Genomic DNA, 13,903 nt, shown 5'->3' on the forward strand with positions numbered 1-13,903 from the left:
GTCCATTCTTCTTTGAGACGCACAGGATGGCTATGAATTAAAATTCTCTCCAATGAGACCACTAGCCATTGAACTAAGCTGGCACTGAGTGGTACTAAGTCAACAATTTCTGACTATATTTTACTTTCTGAAATGTTTCTTGTGACTATAGCTGGCCTCTATATAACAGTAGTGATCAACAGAAGCTGGATTTTCATGTTGGGCTCGGGAAATGTGAGCCAGGCCATTTCCCAAGTTCAGAAACCCAACCTTGTCACCTCTGCCCATACTCGCCATATTTTCATCTCCGGGTGACATGGGTGGACAGGGTTTGGGTTTCCTGAGTCCCGAGGCAGCGTCGGAGGAGTGCAGGTGCCAAGGCGGGTTAGTTAGAAGGTCTGCCTCAGTTCACTGGGACATCGGCCCAGCTCTCCAACATGGTTCTTATATCCCTAACCCTCACCCCTCATACCCTACCCATTCCACACCATGCTCCCTCATATTCCTGTGTCACCCCCTCATTTCCATACACCACTCCATGCCCCCTCATATCCTCATGCCACCCAGTGCTACCTTCATATCCTGTCTTAACCCTATGCCCCTCCATCCTCCATGTCCCCTCCTACCCCCATGCTCCATCCTATTCTTCATTCCACCCCATGTCCTCTCCATGCCCCCCCACCTCATACCCTCACGCCTTCTCATGCCCTCCATGTTCCCTTCCATGTCTGCTCATATTCCCCATATGTATCCTCCATAGCCACACAATCAGTGTTCATGATAGGCAGAGCTCAGGATATCTTTGAAATGGGCATTTAAAAAAATAAACTTCTAACAATCTAGTAGAGTTGTCATAGTCAAAGACACTTCATACTGAAAAAAATTGTCCTCCATAAAACCCATTCCAAAAAATGCAGATCCCTTCAAGTGGTCAATCTGTTGTAAGAACAAACAGATGATTATCCATGATCCAGTTAGGGACCAGTAATTTTTTCTTTAAAATAGACAAAGTTTGAAATCCGTTACCCACGAGGAGAATAAAGCCACAAGATTCCACAGTTTTGAACAAACAAAATAAACATTACTATATAAAGCCAGAAAAGTAAAACAACCTACAATATCTATCTTAAACTCTAACATTCGGAATTAACATTAATATGAATTAAATGACAAACAGGCAAAGTTAATAGGCAAAGTGAAGAGTTAAAATCCCTCAAGGAATTTCAACTCTTCACTTTCAAAGATCTAGTCTCTGAATTCCCTCCAAAAGCCGCTCAACTCAGACTGGCTCAGGGACTGCTCATCTCCCAATGATTCAATCTCTTCTCCTGAGACTGTGTTCCGAGGGATTCACAAAGCTGCACTCCTACCTCTACTTGTTGGCACATTTCCAACTCTTTCACAGACTGCTAGCTTCACTAAGCTGGCACTGCCCCTGGGTTTCTATGAACTCCAGTCTCCCAGCTACACTGAGCTATAAATGGCTCCTAGGGCTCCTCTAAGCCCTAACTGCCTGGAGCCAGCTAACAGCTCCCAAAGCTTCTCTGTAAGCTGAAAACCGCATGAGATTCAAACTGCAACCAGACCTCTCTCCCAGCAAACATACAGATAAATTGAAACCAGAGAACTTTGCTAAGCTCTACCCATCTCCATGACAACATAGCCTTTCAGGGTTCATTGAATGCTTTTAAACTAATTTAATTCTAACTCTCAAAACAAAACATCTCTCTGGACTGCATTTCTTTGCAAGCAGTGTATACATCATGTCTCCAGTTCTCCAACTAAGTAAGCCCACTTGTTGTTTTATGGTTCCATTTCTTGTACTCTGACTCTACTAAACAGACATGGGTAACCTTCTGAACTGCCATTTTCTTCAAAGTGTTCTGGCAATCTCTAAAGCTCAGCACTTTAATTACCTTATCTTCACATCAACAATCTTCCCAGAATTAAACATTACCTCTAAAATATTAACATGAACCACAAACTGGATATTCCTCACACCACTTATAACATCAAATACAGATAATAAATAACCTCTTAAAACTGTCAATTAAAATGTAAACACAGGCTTTTGTTTCTGAAATAAGTGATTCTGGACCTTTTGAAACTAAACCAAGCATTTATAATAGCCCCAGCTATCAAACCCTGAGAAATATCAACAATGCAGCCTATTGAAAATGAAACACCAGATGGAGTTTATTCCCATTTCAGAGCAGATTCCCTGTCAATCATTGGACTGTAGCAGGTGCTTAGATTTTTTTTTTACATTCAAAAGCAGAGCCTTTTTTGTTTCAAAGCTAAAGATCGTTGGATATTTAAATCTCAGTCCAAACATGACGGGAGAGTTTCCCCGCACATTTTTTTTTTACAGTTTTGAACGCATTATACCTTTTTCTCCATTGGAAAAAGTAATGTAATGCATGTCCATTCAACTCACCTTTGCAGAACAGAGCCCTATGATCAATCACTGCATTTAAAACACACTTACATCATTGCTGAAAAAAGAGACATGTCTGAACTTTGCGTCATGCACTCATCAGGGCACTCACAAGAATTCCAATATAAAGGGGTAAACAACAATTTATACTGTAAGTGAAGAAAGTACTGACCGGATAGCAAGTGGTGTTGCCATGAAGAATGCACCACTGATGGTTACTGACAATTAACTGCCAGGAATTGTTTGAAATTTAAACCAAGCAGCTTGACCTTGATTGGTCAACGTATTGTCCTGAGGAATGAGTCAGTGAATGGCTGCCACTTAGTTTGTTTAGCTGAAACAGGCGCAATGTATGTACATGTTCTTTCTGTCTGTGAAGAACAGGGCCCTGTGTATTAATATATGTAGCTTCCAGTACATGCAAATGCACCACATTGCGAGCCCGATTGACAATCTTAAATTGATTGTCAACATAATTCTTAGCACATTGAGGATTATTTAGCAATCACGGAATCATATCTAATGTTGGACCCTGTGTTTTGAGTTTTGCAAGCATGGGCTGGTTGGGTAGGGCCTATACCTGCCCATTGTTAACAGTGGCTGGGACATGCTGTTTGATATGATCTGCCAGTCTTTGGGGCGTATGACATCATACTGGCACTGAAATTCATATACCACATTACTCATTTGTGTGATATGCAGAATGTCTTTTTGGCTTGACGGCAGCATCCTGTTAGTGGTGAATACCACTCATGTTGCTACTGCATAGTAGCAGCATGAAACAGCTAGCTTCACCAGTTGCTCAAATTTTTGAGATACCTTGTCCTTCCAGAGTAATCTGAAGTAGACTGGGCACTTTTCAGGGCTGAAAGTGATGGCCTTAGGCCCACTCATGAGTTTGCGTGATATGCAGTACGAAATGATTTGACCAGGATAGTCATTCTCCTGCAAGGTGCCTTTGATGCGCCCTTTTTCCACAGCAAGCTTGCATGGTGAGCAAATGGCTCAGGCCCTATTTAATAGGTTGCCGATAATACCAATCTTACAACATGTGAAACTGTAAGAATCCCAACGCTTATATTGACCAGTGAAGGTAAGCCTACGATAGAGTGTGGTAGAGGCTCCCCTGGCAAAACATGTATATAAATTGCGCCTGTTTCAGCTAAACAAAATAAGTAACAGCCATTTGCTGACTCATTCCTTGACTCAATGCCTTGACCAATCAGGGTCAAGATGCCTGCTTTAAATTTCAAACAATGCTTGGCAGTTAACTGGTAGTCACCATCAGTGGTGCATTCTCCTTGGCAATGCCACCTGCCAACCTATCAGCACCCTCTTCACATACAATATAAATTGTTGTTTTCCCCCTTTTATTGGTATTCTTGCGAGTGTCCTGATGAGTGCAAGACGAATCGCTTAGACATGTCTCTTTTTTCAGCAATACGCAAGCTCTGCATTACTAAACAACACTTACATTACTTCATCTAATAGTGATGTTAGAAGGTGTCAAAACATTTAACACTTACCTGTCAGAATGTTCCAGACTCCCCAGTGGTCATGAACTCTGGTGTGCTTTTTAGGGCTTCCAGAACCCTCACCAGTTCATGAAAATAGCATGGGGAAGGAAATTCAAATTTCCTATAGTCCTCACAATGGCGGACCCACCCTCAGAAGAGGTGTACACAGGACTTTCATTCAAGGCCTTCCCAATCTGCAAAAAGACCACACAAAAATACCATGGGATCAGGAAGACACTGCAAATAGGAATTCACAGTCAAAAATACTAAATTTTTTACTTTTCCAATCCCATTTCCGCCTCCATTGGGAGACAAAAATCCAGCCCCAGGTTTCATTGAGCTATTGGAGAAGCACAAAGAGCAGAAGGGTGCTTTGCTATTTGATTGTTTGTTAACCAAGTTTGAAATGTATGTATAGTTTTAAACTGGAACCTCAGAATATATATTTTCCTTCTTTAAAAATGTCATAAAAGAAACAGTATAAGAGCAGAAATCTTAAGCTAGAATTTCTGTCCCCATTGGTGTTGGGCGTCATGGCAGGTGTGAGCAGACAATATGGCTGGAAAACCAAAACTCGGTTTCACAATGTTGTGAAACCAGCTTCCAATCGTTTGCTCTGCCCGTCAATGGCCAGCCGCCTTTCTCACTGCCACACATCAGGGATGTCATTTTAATACATCTGCATCTAATTATAAGTCCTGCTCGCTGGAATCATCTCTCTACGTCAAATTTACTGACCATATCGGTGGGGAAACAGGCCAGCCCAGAACACATCTTGACATGTGTGATGTGCAGAAGTCGGGACCTACCATTAGGGCCTTGCTCACATCATGGACATCCGAGGAACAGAGGTGCTGGAGCGCCACAGCAACCGAACCCTGGAGGAACACGTGCATCACATGCCGGGTGGGTTCTCATGGACGTGGCTCCGCTGGGAAGCAGCTCACAGAACGTGGAAGGTCACCGTTGAGGGTCTGCTTCAGGATATCAGTGTCTTGGCCATGGTCTGCTACGATGATCGTCAAGGTGGTGGAGAGGAAGGTCTAGGCTTGACTGGGAGAAGAAGGTACCGAGGGGGAGATGAGGTTAGGAGGGGGCAAACGAAGGTGTCAGGGTGGGGTGAGGTTGTGGAGGGGAGGGATTACGGGGGGAGGAGGGTTTAACGGGGGGAAAAGTGGCAACTGAGGAGGTAGGCATAAGGGGGGAAGGAAGGTGTAAGGGAAGGAGTTCGGAGGGGGGAAGGAGTCCAGGGGAGGAAGAAGTTCGGAGGAGGGAAGGAGTCGGGAGGGGGAGAGGAATCCAAGGGAAGGACGGAGTTCAGAGTGGGGAAGGAGTCCGGGGAGGGGGGAAAGAGTACAGAGGTGGGGAGGAATCCGGGGGAGGAAGGTGTTTGGATGAGGGAAGGAGTCTAGGGGAAGGAAGGAGTTCAGAATGGGGAAGGAGGCCAGGGAGAGGAAGGAGTTTGGAGAGGGAAGGAGTCCAGTGGGAGGAAGGAGTTTGGATGGGGGAGGAGGGAGTAAGGGGGGAGGTGGGAGTTAGGGGAGAGGAAGTAATAAGGGTGGAGGAAGGAGTAAGGGAAGAGATGTCCAGGTGAACATGCAAGGGAGGGACCTGTGGAGTCAGTGACTGTCTCCTGGGGAGCGAACTGAGGGTGGGCGTGGTAGGAGGGAATGGTGAGAATGAGAGAGGACAGACTGAGCCGGTAGAGTGGGAGGGTGAGGGTGCGAAGGTAGTGGTAAAAGGGATAACGAGGGTGGTTGGTGGGGACTTGGAGGAAGACACGGATCCTGGGGTTGCGAATGAGGAGGTTGGGGAGGTCAAAGTGGATGGGGGTGGGATTCTCAGGAAGATAGGGCACATGCACGTTTACCTGGACATCCCAGAAAGATAAGTGTTCTGGCTGGCAGGTGACAGTGGGAAAGTGGAAGGTGATGCCAGGGATTCAACAGTGATGGGGGAATACATGGGTGACTAGGGGAGGTGAAAAAGGCAGGGCAGCTGAAGCCATACTTCACAACAAGCATCTTGTAAAATTGAAAGTGAGTGGAGCCTCGTGCTGCGTGGGAGTGTGATCATTGGGTGGGCAGAGATGCAGGTCAGCTCAGATGGACAGTTGAACGACAGCATTGAAAATGCTCGGAACATTGAGATAAGTGTGATGGAGGATGGATCTGCATCCGTGGGAGAGTGCTTGCACGAGGCTCCAAAAAGCCCTGCCACACATACACTTCTCCCTCCAGAATCAGTTGTGAGCCGGCCGCAGGCAGCTGAACTGCTAATGCAAGGGGGGGGGAGGAATGCAGGGAGAGGACTCGCAAAGCCTGTCAATGAAGCTGAAAGACAACATTACACTTATTCAGTGAAAGTGAACATGTTTTCAGATTATAAAGTGACAAAATGTGTTCAACCATGAAACCACTTGTGATCAGAAATTCTTTACTTTTCTGAGCCTACCATTTCATCTAGGTGCTGCCCTGACATCCGCAGGAGGAGTGGAGCCAGCCTGTGCAATGGTTGGCCCTGTTGCCTCTGATGACTTGGGCATGAATCCTCAGGAGATCCAAGGCCTTGAGGGCCCCAGCTTGCTTTGTCCTCCTGTGGGCCAGCTGCTCCCTCTGCGATGACAGAGGATGAGGTCGCGGGGGTCACAGGCAAAGTGGACTCGGAGGGAAAGGACAGCCTCTGAGATTCCTGAGTGGCTGGCCCAGGGGTGTCCAGCTGCTGCTCCTCCCCCCTTCTGGTGCCCGAGTGCACCGAAATGACTCCTTGAGGGGAAGGAGCACCTGGAGGGATGTCGAGGTGCCCTGTTTCCCTCTTACGTTCCTACTGCAGGAACTCACCCATCCTTACTCCAATGGAGTGCAGATCTGTGCGCATCTCTGCATTCTGCTGGACCAGTGTCTCTGTGGCATCCGCCATTCTTCCCATGGAGACCTTCATACATGCACATGTGGTCACCACTTCATCAGAGAGCAGGCAGATGCACTCTTCCATATCATGTGCCACTGTGTTGAGGGCTTCCAACAGCTCTGCATTATGTTTCCCTGCCTTCTGCTGACTCTCCACGATAATTTGGAAGGCCGAATCCAGAGGCTGTCATCTGACTCAGACCTCACAGGTGCCTCTTCCCCAGCAGTTGTCCGAGTGCCAGGAGCTCGGCTGAACCTGCCTCCTTCTGCTGCAGACACGTGTCCATGTGGGGACCACCAGATTGTGAACCCTAGCCTGCTCTAAATCTAGTTCCCACTGAGGCGTGTGTCTCTGCGCTGGTGGAGAATGTGGGTAAGCGTTGTGATGGATCTTCCAGGCTGCTTATTTCCAGCCCTTCAATGGAGGAGATGTCCTGTTGGCTGGAGGTGAGGACCTGGATGGAGCTGAGGGAGTGGCTGGCTGAGGATGCCGTTTGCATCGCAGAGCTCCCTGTGAACCAAAGTAGAGATAATTAGTGCATGGAGGCACAGTCAAATGCAGGAATTAGAGCATTCACAGTTGCGTTGAGAGAGGGATGATGTGGTGCAGGATCCTCACGAGGGTGTTTGCTACGCACCTCACTGTTGCCACAGGAACGGTCCACATCCTCACCATTTAGCGCTATGGCATGCTTCTCATAGTGAGTGAGGGGTCTAATGTGGTCCACTCCACCCCTGGTCTGGGACCTCTCCCTGCTGCTGTGAGCAGCTTCTCCTGCATGAAAACAGATGGAGAGAGTGTGAGCAGGACACATGGCACTGCGTGAAATGTTTCTATGGTCAGCGGAACCATGGACAGGATGAGGACGTGCACTCCAGAGGATATGAACCTGATGGAGATGCAAGGGTGTGTGTGAGTGTTGGTGGCGTTGCCCTTTGAGATGCGAGATCCCTGTGGATGTGTGATGGATTTGTGAGTGTGTGAGTTGAGGGTAATGAGAAGAGTGACTTACCCTGGAGGAACGGATAAGACCATTCACCCTCTTTCGGCACTGGATGGCTATCCTCTTTTGCAGTGCATTGGCACTGACCACCGCTACCACTGCCTCCCATGCAGGATTGGTGACCTTGCTTGTTGGCCTTCACCCAGAGTGGGGTAGAGGAATTCGCAGTGGGCCTCCACTGCGTCCAGTAGGCACTTGAGGGAGCCGTCACTAAATTTGGGGCAGCATGTTTCCTCCCTTTGGCAGCCATCAGTTCCCAACAGCTTCCTATCCCTTTGAAGAGTGCTAGCTCTTTGCAGGGGCAACCTTTAAATATGACACCCGGTTTACTGAAGCACTGAGGTGATGGCGGGGCAGGCGAATCAGAGGATGCCCCGTCAGCTACCCGGCGTGTTTCCCGAATATGCATAATTAATGAGGCTGCATGGACGATACAGCGCGAAAACCCGCCATTGCGGCCAGCGGGTTTCCCCACCTGCTTTTTTCACACCTGCTACCGTACTTAGTGCAAACCTGGGATGATTCCGCCCTTAGTATCCTGCAATATTTGATACTTCTAAAGATTAGAAAAATAAAAATAGACCTTTTTAAAAATTCTAACAATAAGATTGTTGAATTGCTCAACTGAACTGAACAACCTCACGTACAGGAATATAGTTCATTAAAAACAAAGGCCTAGAATTTGGATCGCACTCGAATCGGGGTGCGAGCCAGGAGCAGCAGTTGCCACAAACAACTAAAGAGACTGGAACTAGGATCACGGGAAAATGGTGTGCCAACCTAGTGTGTATTTTACCAGTGGGCTGTTGGCACGTTTCGGGTGTTCCGGACATAAATGAGAGGTCAAGCCCAAGCCAATTTTAATGGCTTCATATCCATGAATTTAATTAGAAGCCACCCAAATCCAGCCAGATCCACTACCTGATCGGCAGGTAGGAGCAGAAATTCGGTGGCAGGACCCACAGCCTGGAAGTGGTTCCCAGACGTCGGGAAAGCAGTGAGAGGCTGGAGGGCTCCAGTGTGATCAGAGACAGAGACGTCCATAGCAAGGAAGGCATAAGACTTCCCTGTGAAGCCCGAAGGTTCGTACTGGACCTCAAAGAAAATTCAAACACTTAACAAGCGGCCCTCCTCTGGTCTATGATCCACCTCCTGGCAAGGTTTGGCTTGACCAGGAAACCATCACTGCTCCCTGCTCAGGCTTCCAACTAGAACTGCAGGTCAAGGCCCAATCAGCATATTTAGAAAGGATGCCACTGCCTGCCTTGTGGTGTTCTTCTCATCTGCTCATGGGAGCTGGTTAAGATTGGGACATGGCAGGATAGCAATGGGATCAGAGGGGATAAGTGCTAGCCTGCATTTCAGCTTCCATCCAGCCTGAAATCAGCCTGGCAGGAGAGCTAAGATTGGGGCTGATATGGGTAAGATGCACATTGGTGATGGAAGCAGAAAATCTCATGTAGCTGAAATTTAAAGGGATGCGCCCAATTGAAGAGGAATGCCAGAATAGGGGGATAACAATCTGTGCACACCTTAGGAAAGGCTTAAAAAGCATTTCAACCCATTGACAGCCCTTTTCCAAGGCAAAACAGAAAGAGGGCGAACAATTGCCAGACAAATATTTAAGTAAAGGAAAACCCAATGTATAGACATGTGTCTGCAGCCATGCAAGGACCATGGGGAGAATTTTCTCCCTGTTGGGCGGGAGCAGGCGCGGGCGGGCGCACAGCCGATCGCTGCCCGCAATCGGCTGCGCGCTGCCATTTTACATGGGTGGGCCAATTAAGGCCTGCCCAGTGTGACACACGCACCCGGAAGCGCCGTGCGCTCCCTGTGCGGGCTGGGGGAGTAGGCTAAGTCGGGACATGTGCGCGAAAGAGCGCAGAAATCTCCCTGAGGCACAGAGCTGCCTCAGGGAGATCAGTTTGATATTTAAAAATTTAAATAAAGGAAAAATAAAACTTTTAAGACCTGTCCCCTCATGTGACAGTGTCACATGAGCATGGACATGACTATGAATTTTATTGAAAATTTTTAATAAAGTTTAAAAACCTTCATGAAACCTCATCCCGCACGTGGATGAGGTTTCATGATAAATGCAAAGGCCGTCTGGGCCCTTCGCCTGCCCATCAACCTTAAGGTTGGACGGGCAGTTCTGTTAATTATTGTAATTGGTGTTTATATGGCCTTAATAGGCCTTTGACACTTCGGCGGCGTGCACCCGACTCCAGTGCGTGCCCGCTGAACTCAAGATCTGAATGACGCGCGGTGACGTCAGGACGCACGCCTGACTTCACTGCGCGTCATTTTAAACTTCGGCAAGCAGGGCCCGTCCCTGCTTGTCGACCTGAAGATTCTGGCCCATCTCAGCACCTGAGCCCCTATTTGATAGCTGCCAACATGGAGATAGTGCTCCATGTGATGGCTGCAAGAGGGGTGCCCTTGATTGTCATTCCATAACCTGAACCCCATAAGTTATCATTGCAGCCTGTCTGGAAGGAGTTAGAGGCAAGTTTGAACATCAACTCATTGGTTATGCCAGCCCAATGCTGTATGCTAACTGCAAGTATCCTTGCAGCAGATGGCACAATGTTATTAGCTCTCTCTGCTGAGTGAAGCCTGTGAAAATATGTCCCCATGGTTATCACCGGGTTGGTACAGGAGGACAATCAAACGCAATAGGCGGCACCTTGTTGGGTGAAGCCAAATAAATTATCCTGCCACAAAAGCAAAATACTGTGGATGCTGGAAATCTGAAATAAAAACAGAAAATGCTGGAAGTAGTCAGTGGGAGAGAGAAACAGAGTTCACATATCAGGGCAATTGACATCAACCTGCAATGTTAAATCTGTTTCCCTCTCTACAAATAATCCTATCAGATGTTTTGTTTCATACAGAATCACTAAAAGACTGACCACTATCTACAAAAGTTGCAAAAGCTTGGTGGCTTAGTGATTGCCCTTTCCTGCTCTACCAGCCTGCTCGTACTTATATTCAGTCTTTGCACCAGCCCATAAAATCCAGATCTCAAACTACCCAAACCTAAACATCTCTGTTGACATTAGAACAAGGATTGCACATTAGTGAACCAGAGTAAAGACACACTATTAGTAGGGGAGCTTGATGCTTTTTAAAAATATCAGCTTCTGGCATCTGACATTCTTAACCTTAATGATCAATTTATTCACACAAAGTAATATTTAAGAAAAAAAATCTTTGTAAAATAAGACTGCAAAAGTTTATAACGTAGCAAGAGTTAAAAGCAATTGTCAAACTTTTGACATTCATAAAAGCTTCTAATATATTTACTTGATATTTCCTCTCTTTAGACATCGGATTTTGAATCAAATCATGATACCAGCTGGGGAATGCGAGGTGAGGAATCATTTCAAATACAGTATCAATATCAAAAACCTACAAATAGAGCTACTTTGATTTTCAGTAATTTGTTTTAATTCTTTAAAGTTGTTGCTCAAATCTCACTGAAATGAACTTTGTTTTTACAGAGTACAAGGTAAGAAGTTGACTCCTCATCTTAAATCCCTGGTTCCTATCCACCAACTGCATCTGACCAGGTTAAGCTCTCAGTCTTTCGTCCCTCATGTTTTATTCATTTCTGTATTGAACAGTAAAGGCATTTAAAGTTGGCTACAGAATGATACAACAAGAGCCAAATCATGATTCCCACACAATGAACTCTTGATTTCAGCAAATCCATCAGAGAGGTATAAAGGACAAGTGATGACAGAAAGAACATCAGAGTAAAAGTTATTTTTAAGTTGCCATCCTGTAATTTCTAATGAATAGATATCAAGTGCCATTGATAGGAAAGGCAGAGAAAATACAAAATTACTTCCCTCTTACCAGAAACAATTTGTAGAGTCAATGTGAAAAGATTCTATTTTTCCCAGTGCACAACTGGCTGATCTCGCTCTCCAGAGGGTAAATCTCTCCATCATCCTTCTACCATCTTTCCATTCCCTAAGATTTTGAACACTTAATTAGGCTTCTACCTTCCATTTCTGTAATATTAGCCTGCAAAACTTCCATTTCCTTGCAAACATTCATAATCTCATTCTGGAGAAATCCATTGATATCTTGGGCTTGACTGAAACCTGGACCACTGACAATTTTTACCCCATACCTCCACCTTTCCCTTACCCAAGCCACCTCACCTGGTTACACATCCCATTACATTTCCTCCCACACAAAATGCTGTGCCAGCATCAGAGCACTCATCTACAGCTCCCGCCTTGCTCTGTCCCCTTAGTTCTCTGGCAATTACTCCTGATTTGCATTTCTCATGCTCTGCCACTCATTTTACCCCTCCTTCAAAGATTTCATTGTTGCTACTCAAAGTTGCCTTCCTTAATTAAATCTTCTCTCATAGCTCAGCTTCTATACTAACTGTTTCCTTATGTAGAGTGATTTCAACCTCCAGCTAAATTCCCCCTGCTTAAGCTTCTCGGACATCTCCAACCCACTGATCTCTCCTGACCTCACATTACATATAGACTTTCCCAAACACAGATTATATAGCAAGGTGAGGAAATAATTGGAGATTCAGTTTAATGTAGATAAGTGTAAAATCATGCAGCTTGGTTATAGAATAAGCAGAGAAATTATCAGATTATTGACAAAATGCTGACAAGGACAAAATAGGAAATAAACTAGATAAATCTCTGAAAATGTCAAGCCAATGTCTGATTTTTCTTAAATAAAGAGGGATTTTAATTTAGTTGAACAGCAAGAAGATGGACTAGAGTAATCTTTGATCTTTTCTGGTCCTAAAATTTCCCATGATGCTAACTTGGCATCAGAAATGAAAAAAAAAAAGGTATAACTGAGTTTGTAATATTGAGTTGCTTTTACTTGTTGCAGGTTTATCCTTATGAAATGTTAGCTGTTACAATGAAAGCTCGTGTCAAGCTACCAAAGGATGTGGACAGGACCAGACTAGAGGTAAGAATGCTTGTGGTAAATGGAAGCATTTCCATGGCATTCCTCTTACAATTATAATTTTTGTCACATAAATAGCTTTCTCTCATGCTTGATCTTGTGTGGAATTCTCTGCCAAAGCTTGAGATGTAAAAAATTAAAAAATGTTGAAAATGCCAAAAAGAATGTCAGTATCTGAAGCAGACAGATTGATTATCATTTTGGGTGAGACCCCTTATTAAATCTATTCTGAGAAGTTATTAACCTATTCTTAGCTTTCACATACTCACTCACCTGTGTATTTTAACAATTTTATTTGAGATGTACAGCATTTGCAGCTTTCTTAAATTTCCAGGGTTTAAATATATGTTTGAGTCCTGAGTAGTGTGTGTTTCAACAGTCAAGATAATAACATTTGATCTAATATCATAAAATTTATGCATCCTTTAATAATATTCTGTTTGATAATCACAAGTTGTAATAATTATAGTAATCAACAGAAGCAGGAATCAAAATAATGTTTCTACTTATTAGCATTGATGTCATGCATAATAGAAGGGCAGAATAGCAGGGAGATTATGATTAGAAACATTATTAGAAATCATCTAGCCAAATCCAGACAGATGTTGCTGATAATAGAGATCATCAGGGATTCAGATCAGAAATTTACATTGCATTATGAGAAGCTCATGAAGCAAATTGTTGTGTTTTCAGTTTTTCTTTTGCCCCAAGGAAACTGTAATAAACTGTTTTAAATGAACAAAAGATAATTTAACTGAAGAGAAAACTACTTAGTAATTTGTATTTTACTATTAATGTCTAGAACTATCTGAGGGTTGTTCAAAATGTGCTGTATAACAAGAGGAATTTCATGAGAGGGTGTCTGTTCACGAGTGATTCATAACTGTGCATTATATCACATGCAGTAATTCCCCTTGGCATCACAGGCAGCAAGCACATTACATCTGTTTGACAGGGCCAGTGTCTGCAGGACCTCTTTCTCAACTTCTCCTAAATCCCTGGTACCCAACTCCCAATCCCAATCAGTCACACCCTCTCTTTCCAGAATCTGTGTTTTCTCCTGAAGTGTGACTTTATTCTGGATAAAACTACCTAGAA

The 13,903-nt window shown here is 44.8% G+C and overlaps 1 protein-coding gene across 1 annotated transcript in view; it reads left to right on the plus strand.

Moving 5' to 3' along the window:
• ablim2 (actin binding LIM protein family, member 2) overlaps positions 1–13,903 on the plus strand; it is a 397,169-nt gene that overhangs the window by 317,757 nt on the left and 65,509 nt on the right. The window contains exons 17-18 of the mRNA XM_078542183.1: positions 11,353–11,360; positions 12,728–12,808. Of these exons, the coding sequence (XP_078398309.1) occupies positions 11,353–11,360; positions 12,728–12,808 (89 nt within the window). The remainder of the gene's footprint in view (positions 1–11,352; positions 11,361–12,727; positions 12,809–13,903) is intronic.

The sequence above is a fragment of the Cetorhinus maximus genome, chromosome 1, assembly GCF_964194155.1.
Source record: "Cetorhinus maximus chromosome 1, sCetMax3.hap1.1, whole genome shotgun sequence".
NCBI lineage: Eukaryota > Metazoa > Chordata > Chondrichthyes > Lamniformes > Cetorhinidae > Cetorhinus > Cetorhinus maximus.